Source organism: Anopheles gambiae, chromosome 2 (assembly GCF_943734735.2).
Source record: "Anopheles gambiae chromosome 2, idAnoGambNW_F1_1, whole genome shotgun sequence".
NCBI lineage: Eukaryota > Metazoa > Arthropoda > Insecta > Diptera > Culicidae > Anopheles > Anopheles gambiae.
The window spans coordinates 34548596-34574460 of record NC_064601.1 but is presented as its reverse complement, the minus strand read 5'-3'; the positions used below and the strand labels follow the sequence as shown (position 1 = coordinate 34574460).

General features: G+C 42.7%; 2 protein-coding genes across 4 annotated transcripts in view; both read left to right on the top strand.

Annotated features, from left to right (window-relative positions):
- LOC1269186 (atrial natriuretic peptide receptor 3) overlaps nt 1-24682 on the top strand; it is a 53727-nt gene extending 29045 nt beyond the window's left edge. Inside the window, exon 6 of one of the 2 annotated variants that reach the window (XM_061641725.1) lies at nt 24546-24682. In XM_061641725.1, the coding sequence (XP_061497709.1) occupies nt 24546-24550 (5 nt within the window). In that variant the 3' untranslated portion in view covers nt 24551-24682. Of the gene's footprint in view, nt 1-639; nt 1425-24545 lie in introns of those variants that run through there. The other variant, XM_307792.5, reaches the window with a different exon arrangement.
- A 482-nt stretch (nt 24683-25164) lies between these two features.
- The window catches only part of LOC1269185 (atrial natriuretic peptide receptor 1), a 39832-nt gene continuing 39131 nt past the window's right edge, over nt 25165-25865 (top strand). For both annotated transcript variants that reach the window (XM_307791.6, XM_061641723.1), the window contains exon 1: nt 25165-25833. In XM_307791.6, coding sequence (XP_307791.5) covers nt 25209-25833 — 625 coding nt within the window. In that variant the 5' untranslated portion in view covers nt 25165-25208. The remainder of the gene's footprint in view (nt 25834-25865) is intronic.

Genomic DNA, 25865 nt, shown 5'->3' with positions numbered 1-25865 from the left:
ACGGTGTCCGTCCGGTGGTTGGCAGTACCTTGCAGTATCATAAAACGGGAATAATCATAAATAAAAACGCATGTAAACATACGATGTGTACCGGTGGCTGCTTCGTACCTCATAAACCGCGTGCGGAAGAAAGTGCAACAACCGAAATGCCGAAACGAATTTCTTTTAACGACTTCACGCGACGCGATACGGCCACGGAATAACTGATGGTCGGTCATCGGTGCGTCCGTCGTTGTCGCCGGGTGTTGTGCACCAAAGTGCAATCGATGAAATTATTTTATTTTTACGATCGGCGAATTCGTTTCACCGCACAAGTCAAACACACAGACACATACACACACACTCCACTAAGGACCATAAAGTTCGCATCAATCGAATTAAGATTGATGAGGAGCAGCGGCAGCGCCCCGACCATGCTAATAAGCGTGAACACAGAAGCCGTGGGAAAGAAAGGCTCAATGACTGAGCCTTCCCGCTTATCAATCTTAATAACTTATTTTCGTATCGTAGGGGGTCTGGTACGGAAAATGTGAAAAAAGAAAGTGTCACTTTGTTGCTAATTTTCCATTATTTTGATCGTAAAATGATATCGCCCTTTTTTTAATTCTTATTTTCTCTCCATCCGTTCTATCGTTTCAGGTAAGTTCCTTCGCAAAACTTTTAGGACGTAAGGTTTCTGTTCGATCAATTTGTACTTTTGAGGGTGTGAGCTCGTGTGTCGTCTGAAACGTGCTTCTTGCAACATAAAAGAAGGTTCGAAGGGGATCCCTCTTTTACGAAACGATGAGGTAAGGTTTTTTTTACAGTATGTTGAAAGACAGGTTCCCAACGCTTTTCAGCACTTTAATTATACTGAACCTTCTTGGCAGCCAAAGCAATTTCGTACCATTATACGATGCTAAAGTTACAGCCTTTCTTTCATCTCATCATTTCAAATTTCTTTAAAGCAATAATTTGCTATCGTTACTGTGCTTAGGATGGTTTACAACATTGTTCTCAATGTTATCTTGAACCTGAATTTTCAAATTATTCATATTTTCTTGATCTACACTCGAGGACACTGCAACTGGACATATTTTGTATGAGTTTCCATTCATAAACGATACTAGTAGAGCTATAAATATTGCGTGCAATTTTATGTAAATGCTTGGTCAGCATGGACATGGCCAGCAAATCTTCTTATCGTATGAATATAATTCTATCACTGAAACCACATTAAACTGGCCACGTGCTGTACATTTTTAACAATGTAAACAAGCGTTGTGGAGAACTAAAGAAAAACACGCAAATTGTACGCCGTCAGCACGAAGGAAGCAGAAACGTAGAATATGCCAATGACGAACCAATGTTGAAGTTTCCGTGGCTTAGAATCATATTACAGTCCCTTAGGATGGGAGGAAAAGGTGATCATGACGAAGCATTGATTAAAATTTAATGAAAACACTTAATCACGGTATTTGCTACGTTGCTTTAAAAGTCTCGATTTTGACAATTTCATTCTTGATTAAATTTAATATTTTCAATTTAAATTGAACAGTGCATAGAGCTATAACTAACTGAATTGCAACAATTACTTTTTGAACGACTAAGGTTACCGTTAAAATAACACTGTACATTGTTTCCATGTTACCTATTAGCAATACAAACAGTTTTGGTGAAAAGGTTCGAATTTATTTGGTTAGCAATACATATTTCTTAAAGAAATTGTTATCCAGAATATTTAAATATTTCTTTAAAATTACACACTTAATAATTTTCCTTTCCAAGCAAACAAGAACTGAGATCTTTATTCTGCTACCCCTTGACATGGCAACTGTCCATTATGTCATTCGAATTATCATTATTCGACTCACATTGCATTTAGCCGCGAGCAGCTCATTGACAGGCTCAGCGGTTACCTTGGCACAACGGGCTTACCAGGAATCGCCAGTTGCTTATTATAGAAGCTTCCAGCGCGAAGAAACGCGAAACGAAACAAGTAAAAGTACTTGCGCGCGGATCCTTGAAAAGCTAACAACGCATACGCCGTTTTCGTTACGCCTGCATACAATTAACAAGACAAAGCAGAAGAATAACGGTGTTCCCTGGCTAGCACCTTTTCGATCTGACCGTCGCGAACCGGTGCCATAAAAGCCACCAGCCACCAGAGCCACACCAGAACCAGTTGCCTCCCAACGGCGACGGGTGCCCTCGGCTTTGGTGGTCGGATGAAACTTTCGATTTTTATTATAATACCTTGTGTTACCGCACCACTACTGTCTGATTGTGTCCGGATCGTCCGCCTAGGGTCAACCTGGTTTGCGGTTAACCATCTTTCCTCGTCCCCGAAATGGTGGTATTATAAAATCGCTAACAAAAAACAACATCCGCAGATCGCTATTTATCTTCCACGAAGATGACAAATCTCATACAGTTCGGGTAGGGGGCGCCAACGGTAGCGAATGCGTTATGCACCCGGCAAAACGATCCTCGTCTCGCGGTGGTAGGAGTTTAAACGGAAAAGAAACACAGCCGATGCTGATATACCCAGCGTGTGACGCTGAGATCCAGCACAAAAATATATGCCTGCAACCCAACAGCCGAAGAGAGCACAGAGGGCTGGACGACGAGAAGAAAAACAAAACCGTCTGTCCACCTCCAAAACCATAGCTCTGCACGACCGTCACGCACGTGGTTGGCCTTGAAAGCATAAACATAAACCGAACCGCGAACTCTGGAAGGATGAATCGAGCCAGCGGTGCTGAGAGGCAAAGATTCACGGAGAGTCAATGATTGGTGCGTTTGTTGTTGCTCTTGGTGTGATTAGTGATTCGATTGTATTCATCCGAGTGAACGCACGAAGATCTCCGGACGATGAACACGTTACGTGAAGCCAGGGAAGCTCAATCGGATGAGGTTTAAAGATTATAATTAACGTTTCATTACAACACAAAAAGCGTGCAGTTTGCTTGGTGTTTGATGGTTTTGGTTATTTTTAATTATTAATAATTTGTATGTGTTTTTTTTTAAATATCTGTTGTTCGATTTTTTTTTGTAGATTGAGAATTGCAACAAGCTTATAAATTTGAACACATATGCACAACATACTAACGTCTTATTCCTATTTGGATGATGTTTTTAGACTTCGGTAATTTTTTATTGATTAGCTAAACTTGATATCGATATTTGTGTTACACAAAAGCTTTTGTTTTTATTAAAAATGTAAGCAACAATCAAATTTTGTTGGAGATTGTTAATATCAGTAAAGTAAGGTGTCAATGTCGTTAAGAGTACGGCAGTAGCTGATCTCAACAAAATTAATCAACATTTTGAAGAGAAAGAGTTTGTTCTTTCAGTCAGTCAGTTTATTCTTTCTCTTATTCAGGACAACAATTTTAGTTGTAGTATGCTTGTCTTAAATCTGCTAATCTGGCGAATAAGGAGTTCGTTCCATGCAATGGTTGAACCCTTGCTATATATGTTGTTAAGTCGTACACTTGGTGATTGTACTACTTTGTCTTTTTCTTCTTTGGAACAACAACCGTTGTCGGTCAAGGCCTGACTGTACCACTAGTGGAATTGACTTTCAGTGACTTACTGATTACACACAACAGGATAGTCAGTCCAACGTATGAGGCACTGTCCATTCAGGGCTTGAACCCATGACGGGCATGTCATTAAGTTGTACGAGTTGACAACTGATGACAGCTAGACCGACCCATTGTATTACCAGGACCGGATTGTAATACGGGATAGGGAAAAATATATTTTTTTTAAACAACTAAAAGTCACTGACAATTGATTCGGGTTGAGCACCCCTTACACCGAGCGTGAACCACACTAGCCGGTGACTATAGTAGCAGAGAGATGCCGGCCGAAGCCAATCAGTTTCGTTCGAAAGGGCAACGGAAACGGTTCGAAATTTTGGCAGCAAAATCGCTACCACCCCCAAAACGTATACCAGTGACGCGAGCGATCGGCACAGTTGCGTTCCAATTTCAGATACTGTGAGTTGCTAACGTTATTTTGCAAGAGGCCAGAATGCAATTGTGCTAGTAGAACAAAAGCGTAGCTGCATCTATCCCCGTTTTTTGTTTGATTTTTTTTAAACAAACTTCTCCGCCACCCTTTAACGCTACCCCGTGCTCTTGACTCCTCGCTGCGCTAACGGTTGTGCAAATGTGATAACAAAGACGGACACGTCGCGTTTAATACACCCCGCACCGTGTCAAGAGGTTGAACACATCCTCGGGCATTTGTCATCGCGGGCCTGAGACCGACACTCGGTGTGTGTCTGGCACGTGCCGATTGCGCGGCCAGTTGGCGAGCCAGCAGTGAGCAGTGAGATCGAACCGATCATCCTCGGTGAGCTTGGCGGGGAGTGTGTGTTTGCCTCCAGCAGACCCTGTGTTGTGTTGTGAGTGTGTGTGTTTTTTTTGAGCAAATGTTGCAATCAAATACGTCGCGATACGGCCAAGAATAACAAAAACGCGTGTGCGTCCATAAAGTACAGCAATATGAAAAGGGAAACCAATTCAATCAAGGTTTCTAGCTGAGCGATCCGCGATTGTACAATTAATCAGCAAAAGTTCACACCACAACACCGATCGTCGTGACCGTTTTGGTGGAAGTGATGGCGAATGGCGAAACCCCGAATCGGCACCACCGGTGTTCCGCCAGCCCAGGAAGCCCAATTTGACCTCGTGTGCCTTTTGTTAAAGTGATGATTGAGTGAACTATTTTCGCTGTGTCCCACTTTTCTTCGATCACATCAGTGAGTGGGATGGAGATGTGTGAAAGAAAGAGAGTGTTGTGTGTTTTTTATTAATTCACTATAACTTACGCTTTAAACAGCATAAAACAGAAAACAAACTAGTGTGTACGTGTGATGATCGAAAGTTTTTGCTTGGTTCGAACCTAAATACTAAACAATTACCCCAGTTTTGTGTTGATGGTATTTTGTGAGTGGTTGATTGTGTTCACGAGTTTTGTTTTCAATGCAAACATGTTACATCAAATTGGTTTTTGCTTTCTTGTTTGTAACTGTTCCAGTATTCTACATGTATCTGATAAAGTAATCTACGGTAGCTAATTCGAGCTCACTGCTATCGGAGGCTGTATAGCAAAATATTTTATTATTTAATCAATCGATTTTGAAGTGTTTTTATAGTGCTACACTCAGAAACAGCTTGTGGCCATTTCAGTGAGTGTAGTAGCTCATAAAATCAGTTCAATCGTCTAGAGAAGGGGTCTCCCAACTACGGCCCACGGGCCGCATGCGACCCTCCAGAGCATATAATGCGGCCCTCGATGATGTGGTAAAAGTTAAAAGAAATAGTTTATTATTTTCACTACTAAATTCAAAAATTAAATTTTGGCTTTTGAAACACAAAAATCAAGCTGTAAAATGAATAATGAAAAACTGTAAACAATTGATAATTCAAATAATAGATTATTCTTATGAAAATGAGATTTCACTGTTCACCCATTAACTAACAGTAGCGGTTAAAATGGCCTTCAACAATTGTTTTGCCAACCAATGCGGCCCTCGAATGGAAAAGTTTGAAGACTCCTGTTTCTAGAGTATTGAAGAAAAGCTGTTCTCTAATAGATAGATATGAAAGACCTAATTAAACGTGTTGGTTGTATTTTCATATTTTTATTTGCATAGTTTTATTGCATACTCATAAATGAAAACCAAAAACTAAGCTACCCAATCAAAAGGATGCACATCTAAAGTGCCCAAAATCCATTTTTTTTTAAACTAACACACCAACTGCGTGCGCCCTAGATAAGCTAAAGTTGATTGCACTCTAGGGCCGACCAGACTATCACGATGAAGAAACGCACGGTTATGACATAAAACTCGCGACTAGATAAGACGCTCGTCGCTCCCAACAAGTGGCCCTAGAAAAGGCAAAACACTTGGACCGGCAGCAAAGTATGGAAGCATTCCGGCTCACCGCTCTATTTCGTTTCCATGCGTGCCGGGACCGACTTTCCGATAGAGAAAAGATAGCAAAAAAGCTCTAAAAGCAATTGTTGCGACAAGACGGCATTGTGTCTCAAGAACCACCTTCCCCAATTCGCTAAAGCCAGAATACGCCAAAGCTAACTTCACACACGTAATCCCGCCATTGTGTGCAGCATGCCGGTTCTGGATGCACGATTTATCGTACGATCGGGCGCAAAAATTCGCATCCCCGGCCCGGCATTTAATTTTACGATCCGTTCACGCATGGAAGTGAACCGCGTTCACTTTCGGTGGGCGCGAGCGCGGCGGTGCTGGATTTATCGCAGTAAATTTATTGCCCTTGCCTTTGACCTATATATATATTGCAAGCAGATTTTGCCAGCGACGGCCGCAGCCAGCACCCGGACGGTAGACGCTCTTTGAATTCGAGCTGGCTGATAAATGTAGTTATGTGAGCTCGTATTTCAATTGTGTTCCTTACGTTCTCGTTATCAGTACCCGGTATCGATGCGGTAGGGGTTAGATTCGGTGCTGATCTTCGAGACGATATCGAATCCAGTTCATTTCGAGTGAAAGCTCATTGAAGCAAAACCCGGTCCCAAAATTGAGAGGATAATAAAATACACTTCTCGATAGGATTGGAAAAGGATAGCCCCGTTGATCATGGTTTGATGAATGGTGCCCTTTCTCGTATTTCATTCAAAATTCAATCAAGGTTCTGATTTGAAGTTGACTTGATATTTGGATGAAGAAGAGGCAAACGAAGTATTATGATAAAAAGCTAAGTTCTTAGCAATACGGACGTTCCTTTCATTCTGAACAAAAAAAGAAGCTTTATTGTTGTTTGTAAAATAAAACCCTATGCGCCCTTTTGCTTCAACCCTTTGTCACGCTCATTACCACCATGCCGGGAGACAACGGTACGGCTGGAAGTCATCCCGAAACATGACACAGATTGATGACTAACGTCACCGTGTACCGCACTGTGTGTGTGTCTGTGCCCTTACTCATCCATTTTTACTTCACCCCTGGAAGTACACGTCTTCGATCGGATTTGCATATGCGAGTCGGGTAATTATAGCCGATCGGCTGTGTTCGTACACCAAAAGAAAAATAAAACGTGGGCGATTTAGAGTAACACAATGGGTGTGCGGCCTGGTTGGTGGGTGGGGCTGGATTGGTTGGGAAGGTTCATAAGTGGTACGGAAATGCAGTAGATGCAAACGAGCTCTGTCGCTTCACGAACACAGCCGTCACAGCAGTGTGTAATATTTTACCCCACCCGACCACCCTTTTCCTTTCCACCCGTCGGGAATGTGTGTGTGATGTATGGTCAGTTTTGAACAGTTTTTAGCATGGCACATGCTGTTCTTCTTGGACAACACTTGCGGACAATGGTCCAACAACTGGCCTCGCTATCGTCAGCGATGCAAATGTCAGCCAGTGGTACTGCCGGCGTGCTTTACTGATTGTAAGCAGAGACAGTAACTTCTTCAGATTTTAATTAAACGTAACGAGATTTTATAGCTACCGTTGCTGTCTCTGCTACCAGGTCATGTTATCATTTGATGCTTTTAGGGTATGCGCTTGACAGTCTGTTTGCAGGACAAGAAATTTGACATCGTGTAATACATTTGAATAGAGTCCGAACGAATGGTTTTGTATTTCACAAGCACAAAAGGAACTGGAACGAGTATTGTTTTTTCCTGCATTTTCCTGCAGACTCCTAAATAACACTTAATGAAAAATAACAGACAAAACCTATCACGCATCTAAATAAATAGGTTTTGTGAAACAATTTATGACATCTTTGATTACTTTTTGTCCTCTACCTTGGTTCAACTTCCGCAGAAACATGTTCCATCTTAAAGTTGTTTATAAACAAACTATTAGATATTTATTTAGCTGCGCTAAATTGGCCTTTGAGACGATCATAGTCTACAATTATCTCTTTTTGACATAATCAACAATATAACGAATAACAACCCAAATTATCACAGCCCATATGAATCTATTTCCGTCCGTCAAAGAATCTGTTCCGACACTTTGTTGGACAGTTGTTGGCCTCCATTAAAAGTCAAACTGCTTGATAAGGCAATGAAAGACTAATTAATGAAAGGTCTTTTTTCTGTTTAAATAATTTTGTTTTAAATTGGTCCATGCTTTATGCTATCGCTGCTGTTAAAACATTAAAAAAACTAAAATGAGTTACAAAAGTGAAACTTTATCAATAACTTGGAATCGTGTCTGGATGTCGTTCGGGGCGAAATCTATCGTACAGCGGCATGGCACGTGCTTTAAAAACCCGTGAAACTTAAAAATATACTTGCATTGGGTTTTGCTGTTGATAATTTTAGCAAACTTCTCGTTTTGTCTACCTTGTCTGCTGTTTCCGCAACCGAAGCGTAGGGTCAACCGAGGAAGCGTGTCGAAAGAATGTTCTGCGCGAGGCACTATACGTTTTAACATCGCCCCTATGGTACAGATTCTGATTGGGTTTGCTAATTTGAAGGAATGCCGCATCGTTTACAGGCGCGTTGTTTGGTATTCTAACGAGTCCACCACCGCACCAATCAACACGCTCGCCGTGCTGTGTACTACGGTACAGTCACTCCACACTCCACTGTGCGTGCACGGCCCATTACGTGGCGAGTTTATTCGCGGGACCCGCGAATGCTTTCCAATTCAAATTTTGACCACACCGGTAATGTTCGGCGGGGGAAGGATTTACAACTCCACCACCGTCAGGCACCGTCGGGTATTACAAAAGCAGCAGTCGAATGATATGACTGTAAGGGAGTGAACAAGTTGTCCACGGTGGAATCATCACGGTATAATCGGTAGAGTGAGGATCACGAGCATTGGATGCAGGAGGCGTAAAATGGATCGATTCGTATCCTTGCTATCCCGAGAGTGTTGCATATTTACCAGAGTACATTGTCACGATGACACAAATGCTCGTTGTGGTTGCCACTATCAATCGCTGGTTGTGTTACAGTATAAGCAACACACACAAAAAAACTGATAATATTGCACGCCAACAAACAGTGCTTGTAGTGCATCCGCGAAAGGAACCTGCACACTCAAGCCAGCTATTGAAACGTCGTGACGAGGCACCCGTGCTTAATGGTTTGTAAGATGAGCTTCGCCGCAAACTGTTGACGGTACTCTTGAGAAAAGCTTCGCAAACAAGGGAGGCGGTGAAAAGTTTGTTTGCAAAATTTAAACCCTTTTTCACGCTGCGTTTGGAAAAGTTGACGCAATCTGACGTGATGGAAGCTATTTAAGTATAGAGTAACATTAATGGTATCTGTTTTGTACTCTTTCACCTCACAAACATTATATCTTATGTATCCGTAACCGTATACGGGCTGTAGACGCAGCTGTTACCTGTTGCAAGCACACTCAGCTATCCAATAACAAAACACGAGTACTTGGTTTGCGAAGAAGCTGTGTCACTGTATCAAAACACAACAAAACCCATTTAAACCAAACCATTCTAGCGCATCTCTCTCTCTCTCTGTCTCACTTTTACGTTCAGAACATAAGTAACTCTTGTCGTTCTACACGTAGTTGGGTTATTCGCATGCGAACCTGTTGCTGCAGTATCTTCGTGCTTTTGAAAAGTCTTTCACCCCAGGGGGGAAAAAAAAACTTCCCATTAGTAGGTGGAAAAATGGATCCCACCCACACCGGGAGGAGCGCTAATTTGCTTCATTAGTGCGGTATCATTTAGCTGTTGCCCTGCTCCTAAAACTCGCTTCCAAAAGAAGAAGATGTCTCATATTATCTTCATCACGCCACTGTAACATGCAACAATGGCACGCGGGAATGTTTCAGTCCAAAACATGCCACTCACTCGCTCGTTGAAAGTAAAACTTACCAATGTGCTTGCGTTGTTGTGGTTCTGTGGGTTTTGAGGATCGATGTTACAGGTTTTTGCTTAATTCTTTCCAAGCAAATTTTCGTAGCAAATTTTTTCCTTTACAAAACAACTTAATGGTTCTAATGTTTCGTTGTGTTTTCCAAAAAAACACAATATCAATATCCTTGGAGTTGAGACTGCACGGAAAGCATACCGACGGAAGGGTAAACAATTTCGCTCGTGTGTACAGCTGAAACGCTGTTCGTACGATGCACTCGTACGCTCGTAATGCACGTGCTGCGGTGCAAGCTTAACGCAATATTCACACCTAGAAAGGAGATGATTGGCGCGTTTGGCAGCAGCGAGTGTGAAGGGTTGTTGCTGTTGCATGCATCCATGTATCGACCGGAGCGGGTGTGATAAATGCATGCACGTGTGTGCACACAGCTGATGGTTGTCGTACTCGCAACTCGGCAAATCCCTTCTCAATCTCGAGTCCCGCTGCGGATTTTCCGCACACACACACACACCCGAGGAGAAACAATATGATGCTCAATATCCGGCCAATGTGCCCAGAAGTGCACAGCTGTATCATAATGAAACGGAGCTGTATTAGATCGTTCCGGTTGTATGTCTGTGTGTTTTTTTTTATGTGTGGATGTGGATGTATTTGCTTTGCACTCTTTGTTTGCATTCATAGCTTGGCTCGGGGTTTGCAGTGTACCATTTTGTTGGGGCCAATCGGAGCCCTTGGTCTGGCAAACGGTTTGTGAAACTGTACAACAAGCTGCTCGTCGGTCTTTCCGATAAACTCCTTCGAGTGCAAATGTACAACACCAGTAAAGCCTCTTAAAATTAATTTCGAGCACAGGTTGCAGTGTGTAGAGGATGGAACCGTAAATACACACGCGTAGACTTCATAAATAAACCAATCTGCCGTTTCCTGGTAGGAAGAGTATAGCAAGGACAAGGGAAAAGCTGGAATTAGATGCATGAATTGCACCACATGCTCGATGCAAAAGTAATGCCTCAGCTTCAATGAAGTTTATACTAGTGGTACAAACAAGAATCATGGAGCTTGTCTGGACCAACTGTTCAATTTTATACTACTGTACCTTAATACAACTTACAAAACATAACACTAACTAAAGTTACTCGTCATCAAACCGATTGATGTGTCATGTGCGACTTATCAACTATCATTCCCAATAAACCAGCAACCCAAGCGAGTGAAAGCGAATATTTTTGCATCCTATTGCATCGGCCGTAAAAATAATGAAACCATCATCTTTACCCTCTGCCCACCGATTCCCTCCTCACTCTATGTCTTGTTTTGACAAGCAGCATTAATACACAACATCCGGTTGTGGGGCTGGCTTAAGCGGCGGCAGAGCTTACAAAGTAAGCCCTTGACGCGCCAGTTTTGACACCCGAACATCACTAATGATGCAGCTGACACGATCTCCCCCCAGCTACCAGATGATCATCTCCCCCCTAGAGAACGTGTGTGGTGGTGGTACTGCGAGGAAAGAAAATCAGTTGCAAATTTGTAAAACACTGCAATTTGTACCAGCACCGCCTGCAATATGTGTAGCATTGCGGTGTCTGGTGTGCGGGAAAAGGTTATGTAAATAATGGCTACAGTGCACACAGTAGCATCGACGCTGCTCTACACACCGAATTGTGTTGGCTGGTGTTTTGGAATAAAGAAGTTTTTTTCAGCTCAATTGATTAAATCGTTAGCAGTTTAAGTAGTGAATAGACAGGATTTTTCTTATTTCTTATAAATGGATGAATTATTCGTTCAGAATTTAAAACATATTTTTTACCCAATTTATCACAATGAACAAAATCCTTTAAATTTCATCCTTTTTAATATAGTGAGGTATTTAATAATATTTCTTTATTTTAAAATTTACATACGCGGCTGCATTGCATAAGTGCCATTCAAATTAAACTTATTTCAAAAGTGGTGAAATACCCTCCTATTTCCAAGCAAAAAATCCTCTTTCTTCAAGTTTTTTTCCCCTCATTTTTGCATCGCATCGTTTCCTCCATTGGTTCACTAATCATAAAACATGCGAAAAATATTAATGAATTCAATTCAAATATGAATGAAGGTGGGCATTCGGGTTTGCATTTCAATCTTATCCAAATTAGGCACATAAAAACTATACCAGCACCATAAAAAAATAAACTGTTTTGCAACCTTCCATCAGACAAGGAGTGCAGTACGGAGTGGTTTCTTTCTCCGTTCATTCATTGATATTATTTTCTGATCATGAAGAAAAGCACAACAATACACCAAAACAATAAACAGAGATCTAAAATTATAAATTCTATTTTCAACACCTTTTATTTCTGCCGGTTTAAATTGGACAGATTTGCATAAGAATAGAAAAGTCCCCGCTGTGAGGGGTTTAACCATAAACGTTTATATAGGAGGATAGGAGCTCCTCCAAAGCTGCTTGTCGGGTTTTGTTTGGCCTTCTCCTCGCACCAGGTGTGCAACGTGTGGCTGCTGCTCAGCAAAAAAAAGATATTAAACGCCCAGTGGCATCATATGGTGAAATGATAATTTTTAACATGTTTTGATTCTGTGACCGTATCGTGCCGTCTATTTTGTTTTCCTTTTTAGATTTGTTTTTACTTGACTTGGTTATTTTTCCACTGTTTTCCTCCCGTCTATACTGTTCGCGATCGGTAGATAATTTATCATAACCTCCATCAGACGCGGCTCCGCGTCGTGCAATATACCAGCAGCTCGATAATTGATATTAAAGTGGCCGATCATTTCACGCTCGCACGCTAGTGCCGCTGTAACCTTGATCTTGAACGACATCGTTAGGTGCATCATCTTGCACCGCCAGCCCTGACTCATGGCGTTATTTTCAACTAGCCTGTCCCGTTCCCCAGGCAAATAAGCACGTGCGCTCCAATTCGCTGTAAAATGCACCCTACACCCCGCTCGGTGGAAAGCAATCCGACAGTGGGCCGAATGTTTGATCCAGCAAGAACCGAAGCGGATGGTTTGGTTTGTTGGTTTAATTAAAAGCATCCATGGGCGGGCACACACCACAACAGTGCGTCGAATGGTAGTTGGTGGAAATGGAAAGCAAGCGAACAAAATAACTATGGAACAAAATTAAACAAGCTGGTGAAAGGGTAGCTGTGCCCTGGTGCTGCATTTTCCCAAGAGAACGCGAATGGTCAGGGAAAGCTTGTAGTGCGATTTTCTGTTTCACTTCTGCATCCAAAACTACATCTACCAAGACAAGTCATTTCAGCGGTTTCGGAGCCGCTGCTTACACTCTGATGGTAATCGGTAGTACTAGGGAAAAGGGTAGTAACCATAAAATGATGCACCAGGGAGGGAGGAAGCTCTAACGACGTAATCCAATACTGTCATCCATCACACCGAACGATCGTTCGCCCTTTTCACAGCTTCATTCGATCTACAGAGGAAGTGGAACGTTATTAATGTGTTTGTGTATGGCTGTGTAAGCGGTACGAAAAGATGCATCGACCGAAATGCATCGCTGTCTATGGAAGAATCAATTATGAACTACTACTACTACTACTAATACTAGAAGCACTCCTGCACGTGGCAGACAGTTGCGAAACTGGTTGTGTGAGCAATGTATTGTTCCCTCACCTTTTACAACATGCAGTCGCAGCGTGTGATAGAGTTGCAAGGAACTGTTCGTATGATTCATTTCTTAGTATGGAATATTAATTACTTCTTGGTGTTTTGATTTATCTACTTGTTTGCTGCTCTTCCGATTAAAACATCCATCTGAGTATGGGCTATTAGTTTTTATAGGTTCATTTAGATAATGCAAAACCGTTAAAAGATAATCTCACCGTTTTCTCGATACCTAGACGTCGCCGCTTTTATAACACATACTTTTGCTTGAGGGCGTAGTGTACATATTGCTGACATATAAATGAGTCAAAAGAGGTTGGACTACTTTTTTGTTACACTTCACAAACTTACCGATAATTGTGTTATTTATGGCAAAGTTGGCAAATAATGTAACAACAAATAGATTCATATTTTTGCTGTCCAATATACCGCGTTCGCTATCATCTTCTCTGCTGCCCCTCCTACACGCCAAATACATTAATTATCCGTACGTCAAAATCCAGCAAAAATAAATATCATCCCTCAACCGACCCATTTGCTAGTTGCTTCTAATTATTCTCCGTGGAATTCCACCCATCCATGCTCACTTCCCAGCGGCAGCTCGCTAAGATAAAGCAGACCCTTGAGAGTAGATGGGGAAAAGAAAGAAGCGAGGTCTCTAACATTTGTTCCTAATGAATTTTTCATCATTCTTCCTTGCGAGGCTCATCGTTCTACGTTTTGTGTTTGTAACCGCCGGTGGCAATTTTGTGGTGTTTGTCCTTTGAGCTTTAATTTATTACACTTTTCGTATGAAAGGATGTGACCAACATTACAATCTGGTGGGACAAATTGGTGGAACGTTATAAAAATGTATGATGCTGTGTGCGCGAAAAAAAAGGATTTTCCTTCCATTTCTTCTTTCATTCACACGAATAGTTGCTTGCGATGATGCAGCTTACACAAACATAGAGCACTGTGAACATCAGTTTCCCTTCAACTTGACCGCTGCACGCCTTCCAGGTCTTCCAATTTAGTGCTTACCCCCTTCCCTCACTGTTCCCGGTCTAATATCGACCATAGAAATTTGATCGTACGCGACGATCGACACATTGCCATGAAGTGCAGGCAATTAGATATTTGGCTGAGAAAATTGCTCGATTATAAATAAACACACACGATTTCCAACCGATTCCGATGGTTGCGAGTAAAACCGTCTCGTTCTGGTTTGGTGGTTGGTTTTTGTGAGTTATTTTGAGAGGTTTTTTTGTAAACCCGTCTGGATGGGTGGAAATGTGGTTGGTTGACCGAATCGACGTATCAATTAGTACTCGGACGATTTCAGTTGTTTATTCAATCATTGACGTTTTTTGGCTGCGTTTTCATGTTGGTTTTTAATTTACTTTATTTAAATTAACATTATTACAACTTTGGCCTTATTCTCCACGTTTTCATGCTATTTTCACTAATTAAATTCGCTTAACATGTGCCTTTTCTAAAACATTCTTTACTGTACTATCTGTACTTATTCTTATATTTTTATAAGCAACCTTTCTAACTTACTCCATCTGTTAACTAGCTACTTCACGCGCCTACCAGTCAATTATCGTCAATGGGTGCTAATTAAAATCAGTTCACAAACAATACGCAATCCGGACAGGTGGACATAATCTGCGAGCATAAATCGTGCATAATTAATTGTCCATAATTAACGCAAGCTTCATCGGCCCATAACAACATTGTACCATCATCGTCATCGTCACGATTAGCATCGAGATAGATGCGCAGCCGACGGTATCCACAGGCACAGGGCAACACCGTCGCATTGCATTTGCATTTGCGCGTATAACCGTTGCGCCCTTTCCACGTGTCAGCACGTTCAAATTCGTTCCGGTCCATTGCACCTGCCACAATGCCGGACACACATGTGTGATGCTCATTGTCTATGGGTGCACGACGACGACTAGTGTGTGTGTGTGTGTGTCGACTAATAGACGATTTGTTACAATATATTGCTTCTTTTTGCTCAGCGTTCATCCGCCTACTGTCACGATTCCCCTATGCTCAACGTGCAAACAAATTAAATTGTTCACCGGACACATAAAGGTATGGGCAAAAGGCTTTCATTAAGCCGCTTCTCCCCTCTCTCTCTCTCTCTCTCTCTCTCTCTCTCGACAGCATCGATATGTGACTCGATAAATTGCATTTGTTTCTTCTTCTTTTTTTTGCCACCCCACAATGCATGCGCCGGAACATGGAACGTGTCGGGCAAAACGGCTGGTGATTTATTGACAGATACTTCTGCGGTAAACACAATCGACGTTACGGGAGCTAAGCCCTGGCCCATGTGAGGTGGCCAGCTACATTGTTGCGCTGCAAAAAAGGCAGGCGAGAAAATGGCGAGAACCATCTGACAGATTGATGCATGTTCATTGAGTTTGATCGACTGTGCGATTGCATGGGGTTATGATTATTGTCCCCATTCATCATCGGGGCTGACTTAGTCCGGGAGCGAGTTGGTGTGGTGTAACTCGCGCACGACTTTAATTACATGGAATAAAGAATTCACTGCTAAATGCTTGTTCGTGTAGACAAATCAACGACAAATAGAGATTGCAAGATTTATGCCACTACGGGGCAATATTTCAATCCACCGTCTCCTTTCAATTCAAGATGAAATCTCACATTTCATTACGAACCGACCCGACAGCTAGCTGCTAATGCACTGCCTGCAATGTCGTGTTGTGGTTAGCACAATGCTTAATTTTCTTTCCCGGTACCGGTTTTACAGTGGAAATAATGTTGCCGAGCTGGCGGAAATCCCGACCTATGCTGTGCGGTTTACCGCAGATACGGTCGACTCTTTTCGTTTTGCTAAAAAGAAGATCCGCCCGCGATGTTGTACTGTGCCTTCGCTTTTGATGTTGAGGAATAATACCGGGAATCTTCGGGCGTGTGCAATTAGTTCACAGCGGCGGTCGTCGCCTTGGGATTGAGTTATATTTTCAGTGCAAAAAGAAACGTCCAGATTGTTCGTTTCTTTCTTTTTTTGCAATCCTACCATTTCCTTCCATCAAATAATTTCTCATTTTTCTGCAGAAATCTTTCTGAGAACCGTCGAGCAAAACACGCTCCTACCAAACAGCAATCCTAATTCTCGGCGTAATTTTAGCTATTTAATTTACATCATAATTAATGACGATTACTGGGAGGTGAGAGTTCATCGAACCGTCCGTCACAGGCAGCCCTGCTCCATCCCGAGAGGTGAGATGAAAGCAATTTCAATCAAACCCCTGTCCGCTGCACTGAAGTCCTTTCTCTACTTATTTAATATCCTGTCGATGTTCAAGCCGGTTGGGCATAATTTTCACGCCCCGCCATCAAAGTGAAATCATTTTCAAAAGGATTTAATCGAAATGCTAGTTTGAGCTGGATGTGGATTGATATGCTTTTCCAATTGTCCAGTGCCGAGCAATGGCATCTTTGCATTGACTTTCTGTCCATGTTATGTTCTCTCCACATCACATGCACATGCAAAGGGGTGAGATTTCACTCGGAACGTTTCAAGGAATGCATCTTCCTTGAACGGAGGACGGAGTAAACGTAGCGGAAAAATCGAATCACCGAGCTTCACATTCAATCTCGTCTCGCCGGGCGCATTGGAATGCATTACGGTTGGTTGTGCTGACGGTTCCATCTGGTGGAGACGGTGTATTTCATCTCGCCACCATCCCATAATGCCGAAGAGACGTATTGTATGTGCCGAGCTATGTTGCTTTACGACACCTATTGCAGAGCGAAAAATGCCTGACACATTTCGCCGTGCGTGCATTGTTTTGAAATGTGTAATACAAATGTTCGTCCCGTTGTCAGTTTCGATGCATTAAAATTGTGCGATTAAAGATGTTAAAACTGGTTTGATTCACGTTTATTTTCAATTATTCATTATTCATTATTTCATTATTCGCTAACTGCTTTTCACACTTCACATAACGCGAATAACGCTAATTGACAACATCCAGAAAGTGCGGAATAAATGGTTTTGTGAAACGATTTTGAGCGATGATGAGTGCTTTTGGTAGGGCTTTCACTATTCACGCGTTGACTATGTGCGCTCATCATTAAACTTCGCAACCCCACGTCTCTTACATACACATACACAAAGGGGTTTCGCCCATTTGCTTAGCATTTGCATGCCACCCGTATACACAGTGCAGCTGTCTAAACAGTGTGTGCGCGGTATTTAAACGTTGTCCGTCACGTGCTTCCAAGCGGTTCAATTTTCTCGCGCACACTGCCAAGGAAACGTACGCGGCAGGCGAAAAGTAAGGCGCGAGTTCCGGGACCGGTACGCACAGAACGGGACAGGGGGAGCATAGAATGAAGACCGGTACCCAAAAGCACCGCTGCAAATAGGCACTCGAAGACGTTTTGAGATGTAGCCATCAGAAGCAGCAGAAGCAACATCAACAAGCGGCGACCAGAAGTACACAAAACGAAATCCTCATAAACTGTTCTCCAGAAGAGACGCAGTGCCTTGAGAAGCTTACCACCCCTCGGTAGTGTGGTGGTGGTTGCAAAAGTTTTATGACCCTCGCTAAAAGGCTGTCATCAGTGGCGAAACACATCATGCTGAGCTTAAACCATATTGGCAGGATTCGGCCCGGCCCGGCTTACACACATTGTCTCTAGCGCGGAGGTGGTCTTACTGCGATGGGAAGTTTATGGAAATTTCCTTGGACGGTATCGCTGTCCAGCCTGACGATGGCTCTGCTAAAACACCCGAACGAACAACTCAAACGAACTAAAGACTTTGCGCACTAAGGACGGTAACAGACGGCATCAGCAAATCCCGTTGAGGTGGGGAATTGTTTTACTCCTGTACTTTGGGGAAGATTTTAAAGCACTACGACGCGCCAACGAAGCATTGATTGGTCTGGTGCACTGAAGGGATTTCGCTTTAAATTAAGTGTATCGGAAACATAACCAAAGATTTCGTGCTAAATGAGTCATTATTCGAGATGGCAATGAACTGATTATTATCTTCGATAATTTTTTTTTTTCATTTTTGATCAATACACATGTTGAGATACTTATAGATATCTAACCAATTTCTAAAAATACTTATTCCACGACTTTTTGGGAAAGTGGTTTGATTTTTTGTTGTTATATTATCTGTTTGTGACAAATGTTTTGTGCTTCATGTTACTTTTCCTATTATTTATTCATCCTGTGAGAGACGCACGAAATTCATCTTTAACATCTTCGTTTCTGCAATTTTATAGACCTCTCTAAACAGTGATCTTTTTGTGACCCGACATCTTATCTTTTTCGCCGTATTTTTGGTTTTCATGTCCTCGGCATCAAACAGCCCACTGTAAATGTAGAGTGTTGCGTTTACAGCGCCCGACAAATTGCCAACGTGCAGATTGTGGCCGACGCTAACGAACGGAATGAAATGACGATGGTAAAGACTGACGAGTGTAACTAACAGAGAGATACACTCACACACACACACAAAAATAAAAATAAGAAAAAAAAAGTGCCACACGTAAAGCCCCATCCAGAGTCGTTAGGGAATCTGGCCCCGAAGCGGAATACTATTTCGCGGGATCACAGTCATGTTCTGGTGCGACATTTACATAAACGCGTGCCACTCATTTCAGACCGTAAGCGACAATCGTGCTGAAGGGACCGCGCGAAAACGCCCCGGCACACGTGAGACCGGACGTGGGGGCGAGTGGGTGCAGGTTTGTAATGCACCACGGTGGATGAAACCTGCCCGGCCGTGCCCCCACCCATCCACCGTGGGACACGGTTGATTGAAGCAACTGCAACTGATGATTATTAAATTTACACATTCCACACGGGGCGGACGGCCGGGCGTACGGCGGCTTGCACACACTCAACAGCAAACAGTTAATTAAATCGCTTAGGAAAATACGCGAGCACCATCCCAGGAACACGCTCGCGATGGTAATTGTTGTCCACTTTATGCGAAAGCGAACAAAACGAATCGTCCGTAGGCTTTGCGGATTAAATGCCAAAAATGATACAATAACATCACAGCCAAACAACGTTTCCCACGGCTCACTTACGGCTGGTGCGTTAATTAGTCAATTTTTAGCGATCGTGATCATCACCTCCCTGCGGGGCCTGATCGTTGCAGTGTAGACAGAGGAAGGGTTGGTTTCACCTTCCTTGTCTTTGTTTTATTCTGCATGGACAGAAGGTATGACTAGGATGCTTTATTCTTCCACAAAACGTCCCGGCAGGATGATACATCTTTGGCCAGTTTTGCAAATTTGTGTAAATTTTATGCAAATTACAGTGAGGAGCTGTGCTAAAAATATTGTCTCACTGGATGCGTATTTTTAAAACCACCAAAGTCTAAAGTTTCTATTCAAAATAGCTTTTATCTGCGGTTTCACAAACCACGGACGATCTTATCTTGCAATGCAAATTAATACAACACTTAACAAGGGGATCTAAAAATAGCCAAAAATACGCCAAACATATTTTAAAACCAATCCGAACCAATGATCGTGTGTGCCGTGAGGGTTTTCTGCTATTTAATGAGAGGTACTCCTATTAAAAACTAATACAAAACGAATTTAATGAGTTGAAATCACTTGGTCGGTGCTGGTGCTCCACTAAAGCTTTCAACGAATCAATTAAATTATAAATGAATTTAAACATCATAATCGCTTCATTTTACTCTTCCTCTAAAAGGCCAAACAAAAAAATCAATTATCGAGCACATAATTTATCCTAATGGTCTTTATTACTTCACCTTCGGACCCGTTCGCGCCGTTCCGGAAGATCCGAGCGACTTTCCTACCACCGCGCAGCTTCTTTGCGAATCTTCAACCGCAGCTTGTCCTACCTGGCCATTATGCCACAATAGCATCGAAAACAAAGCACCAGATAAATGTCAGCGGTTCACGGGTGGGTGACATCCGTGTGGGTCCTGTGGCCGCCCGACAGCGTACACCTTCGCCCGGATTGGTTGTGCTGATGCGTTATTCATCAGCTCTCCATCATCGGGGGCTATTTTTTGTTTTGGTTTTTGCAAACTTGTTTTCCCTATTAATAGTGTCTCTAGATGCCAATTTATAGCTCCAGTTCCGTGCAATAGAAACCGGCATGTACGCACGGAAGAGTGACGATATGGCCAAGCATGCAATTCTTCAAATCGGCGGTGGTTCGTTTGTTTGTGGTGAGCGAAAACGGCTCCTCGGTGCCATTTGCGGTGTCCGTTCGTACCACTCCGATAAGATCGGTCGTCCACGTCTACTCGTGCACCGGTGTCAAAGGCGATCGGTGGGACGAGAGACGCCAAACGTTACATAGGTGAACGCAGATTATCGCGGTCATTAGTATGCTGATTTTCGGATGGACATGCACGGCCGAAGGTGGAAGTTTTGTTGGCGAAGCAGTGCGACAACTTTTGTCTTTGCTCGCTGCCACGACCATCATATGGTTTTGTGGAAGATCAGTCGCACAGACACACACACACACACAACCGTACCGGTGATTTGGAGCTTCGTACCCCCGAAAGCCGACCCGGTGCGAACGATGTTATCTGATGGGTCATCTTTGTCTCTTCGGCCCGTCGCGTTGGACCATGATTAATTTGGAAAACAAATATTTCGTCTGTCTAACACCCTTACCAGCCCGGCCGAAACACAGACAGCAGAGAATCCTCGAAGTTTCAATGACTTTTTTTCCCCATAACATTCAACCGAAAGTGAAACCAAGATCGTTCTGTGCAAATTTCTGTGTCAAATTATGGATTCGCTCCATAAAGGGCAAACGCTTTCGTTTTTATGTGAAGAATGTTTGAATATAAGTGAGTGCTTTTTTATAGGGTTTTTAAGGCTGCACGTGTCGCTCACTCTGCTACCATTCGGGGACCAACACGGCATTCACGGCAGACGGTTGCACAATAGCGCCACAACAGGATATTCCTGTTTGAACCGGTCGGACAAGAACCGAACGAACAGTGGGGATGCAAGAGAGTTTTATCCTCCAAATGCAAATTAATGAAGAAATTGAAAATAAATAAATCTGCTATGATTCGACAAAATGGTTCAAAATGCTGAAATGTATTATTCGCTCAGGCATCAGAGTTGACATCATTGAAGATTAAATTATTTAACTTTTATTACAACTTTTAACCACTATTCACACTGGTACGCTGAACCACTCGAATACGCTGCAAAATAAAAGCAGACAGCATAGATTTAATCAACAAAACGCATCTCCTTGAATATATTCACTGCAAAGGGTAAAAAAGCAAAAGTCCTCAACCAAAGTGATTAAAACTAAACCTCTTAACGGCTGTGGCTGCGAAAAAAAATACTGTTAAACTCTAATTGTTTGCTGCAACAGACTTGTCCCCGAAACTTGTTTTTAAATTAAAATATAAGCTACGCAAAAATAATACAGGAACCACACTGTATTTCTCCCAATGCAATAGACATAAAGAGCTGGAGGTCATTTTTGCATATGAAAAACAAAACTCTAAATAAATATAAAATTCTCAACAGAGACAAAAAACAAACCTCGTGTTGCTGCCTGCGAATCATTTTAACCTTTTTGAGATCGTAAAACACAAAACAGTCGCACACTGCTGGATCATTCCGAATCTATAATAAAGAGTGGAATTTTCAAAGTGTCGCTTTGGTGTGCAGAAAAAAGACGCTTTCGTTGCTGTGTCTAAATAACAATAACACAAAAAATGCAACAAGAAAAATAAGCAGCATAGGAATGGCCAGATTTGCCATTTGTTTAATTTCCTTGGTGCCCTTTAGCTTTTTACTGGCAGCAGTGTTGGCGCGGTGCCAACAGACAATGTTTGAGATGCATTTTATTCAAAAAGCTTCTTTAATTGGATGACATCGGAAAGCACTACCAAATACGGGGTCACTTTTGCTAAAATATGACCAGCCGGGCTGTAGTAATATATTGAAAACTGATCGCTTTTTAACCAAGATTCGGTTTTTAATTTAGTAGACATTCGCAAATAAAATGTAAATCAGCATGTTTTCTGCACACAAACAATGCCTTTAAACAGTTTTGTCGTACAAAAAATGTACTACTTTTTAGGCAATTTCGAGGGTCCATAACTTAGAAAAGAAAGGATTCCTACGAAGTAAAAGGATTGAATCATAGCACACAAAAACAGCATTCGATTGAGTGTTTCTGATTGATGGACATCATTATTCAGTGCACACCAACTCATTGAATGACAAAAACACTCCAACAAGAACGCAAAAAATGGTACCCATTTGCTGCCATGGTCATTTGCGAGGTAATAGTGAAGAAAGATGGAGTGGAAAAAAACACTTTTGCTAAGACTATTTTCTGATAAATGAGGTCGAATGAAAATGTTTGAAACATTCTTTTGACAGCCTCTCGCTTGATTAAATCTTGGATCGTGTTTTGGCCTCTGCTGATGCTGCTGCTACTGCTATAGGACGAACGTTTAAACTTAATTCGTTGCGACGTCGCTTTACTTGAACCATTAATTAAAAATGCCTAAAATAGTCGAACATACTTTCGATCGGTTTAATGGAATGGAATTGTTTTCGAAAAGAAAGATCGAATTCTTTCCGGAACGGTTTTCCTGGCGTCTTTAGTAATTATTCCTTGCATTACAATAGCCTCAACATTATTTTAAATTCTCCTAACAAAGTACCGCCCGCTGTGAATATTCATCGTTTCCCATACAAATCAACTCACTTAACAGGTTGAGTAATCGAGTAAATTTTAAAATCCTCCAACCTGCACTCAGGTGAAATCTAAAAAACAAGAAGCGGCAGCGAACCGAAATTCAAAACAAAACATAAAAAAGCACACACGCACACACATAATTGCCATCAGCATTAGCCACGGCGAAAGGGACACAGCAGCCGCCGTAACAGCGGGTTGGCTGGCTGGCTGCTGGCTGGCGAACGGTTTCAATTAAGCAACTGTCGTTTGCAAATGAGTGGTTCGCACGCCGGTTTCAATTTTTTGTGTGTTCAATTTTTCAACGGATCAAGTTTATGATAAAACCGTACTTTGTGACCTCGCATCGCCTGTTGCTGGCGGGGCAATCAGTCAAAGTGTTACGAAATTATTTTCACCTCTCATCATGAAATTGTGATGGTGAGGCAGACGGCTGGCTATTCATGCCAGGAGTTTGGCACAAATTGGTTTAAAGCAAGAGGGAAAGTGACGAGCAGCGCTGTGAATGAAGGATTGTTTCATCTCAGCGTCTGGTCTCTGGCTGATCTAGTGATGAGACCTTACGTTGCGATTGGCAGCTCTATTCTGGTCCGGAGGCTTTTTTAAGGTACACACAATTGTGTACACAATTCACAAGGCTTTTTTAAGGTACACAATTTTAGATTTGCACACAAAAATAGACCTATTTTAAACAGATGAGCAGCATAATAATGCAACACCATTGGACATTTTCAGTTGTAATTAATAGCATTTTAAATGACGTTTTGAAATAGTTAATGATACCACAAATCAATTGGGATTTTCGAATACATTTTTTCAAGCGAACCTTACCCTATCTTGACCACAATAGAAGGTCTCGTCATTATTTATCTCATAAGACCAAAGCTTTATCGATCGTTTATCTTGTGGCTCGTGTTCAATCAACCACTCGAAATACCGCCAAATTCCAACTAAACACAACTGCGTTTTAATATTCATTATCGCTCAGAGCCGTCTCTCGTTGGTTGTTAGGGTGAAGTGAAAGCTTTCCCCCACAAATGTATCCTCCTCTTAGTATAAAGTGTCAACACCGGTACTCTCTCACACATCCCTCGCGCCTAACCCACGCTGTGCCGTTTGATAAGTGCTTCAGACGGCCAACTTCCCCACGCGTAACACAGCTTCATCGACAACGTTCGCGCGTGTACAACAGTTTGGGAATGGCAAAACGAGGTCGATTAAAATGAAAAAAAGCAAAGGCACGTCTACCAAAACATCCCGCCGTAACATCACCGAACCATAACCGATCGTAAAATTCGATAGACCATTTCGGTGCGCCGGCATGGGCGCGAACCACTTTTCCATAATCGTATTATTTCTCTGCCCAGGATAGGAGTATATCGAGCATCAGCGCATCACACCGGAGGAGAAGCGGTGAAAACGTCACGCAAATGTTAATGACAGGCTGGTGATATCAGAACAGTTTCCCCCCCTTTACCCCCGGCTGACAAGCGCCGAAAAGGGTTGAAATTGATCGTGAAGCAGATGTCTGGTCGTGGTGAATCAGTGAAGCGTACAGTATAAACAGCTCGCCCTTGCAAGTGCAAAACATCCGGGAGTGTACAGTGGTAGTGTTGTACCGTGTTCTCGAGCGCAGCGAATTGGTTCGATACAGTGAGTGGTGTAAAAAAAAAATAAAGGGCGGAAAATAGTTTTTACCCACCAACCGTAATGGTGCGGTCATATCGATGTAAATAATAATGAGGTTCTGATAAATGTGTGTGCAATGTGTCACTGTGGTGTGTTTGTAAGTGATACTGGGTGGATGGTGTGACCAGAAAGTGGTTAAGTGTGTGTGTGAGTGTTTGAGCGCAAAGAAGAAAAAAAGGTGGTAATCAGTTCCTACGCCACCACCCCAGAACCCCGTGACGATGATGGTGTGCGGTTAATTTTACCGGCAATGCTGTGTGGATGGTGCAGCCGTGTGAAACCGTGTGTGTGCAAAGCATAAATCGGTAGTGTGCGGTGTAGTGTGTATCCTCACCACTAGCATGTCGGCCCGTGCGAACGATGATTGGGGCCGTGCTGTGGTGCGGTGTTGTGTGACACTATTGCTCTACGTACTCGCTTCATCCGTACCGGGGCATGAACGGACATCGCTCGTGTACGGATCGATCGACAGCGGTACAGTGGCGGCGCAGCTTGCAACGCGCAATAGCACCAACTATCATCTGCTCTCTAGTGATAATGGCAGTAATAGTAGTCACCCGAGTGATCCGTCACCATTGGCAGCTGTCACCGTGACAGCACCAAGGGATGGCAACCACTTTGTGAACCGATCATCACGTGACACTGTCGGCGAGGCTCCGTACGACGATGGCTGCGATCATGTACGAGCAAATACTGGCGTTGTGAATCAACACCCCAGGATCGCCGATGATACGCAGGGTAACTACGTCAAATTTGCCATACTGCTGCCGAAAAAGCCGAGCAAAAACCGTGACATACGCATCCTATCCACGGTGCTGCCGGTGATCGAGATGGCCACGCGCGTGGTGACGGCACCCGGTGGTTTGCTACAGAACTTGCGCATCGAAATCGACTACCGGGATACGCAGTGTTCGTCGACGTACGGCGCACTGGGAGCGTTCGATATATTTCTCAAGCGTAAACCAGGTGATGTTAACGTGTGTCCCTTTAAGGGTTTC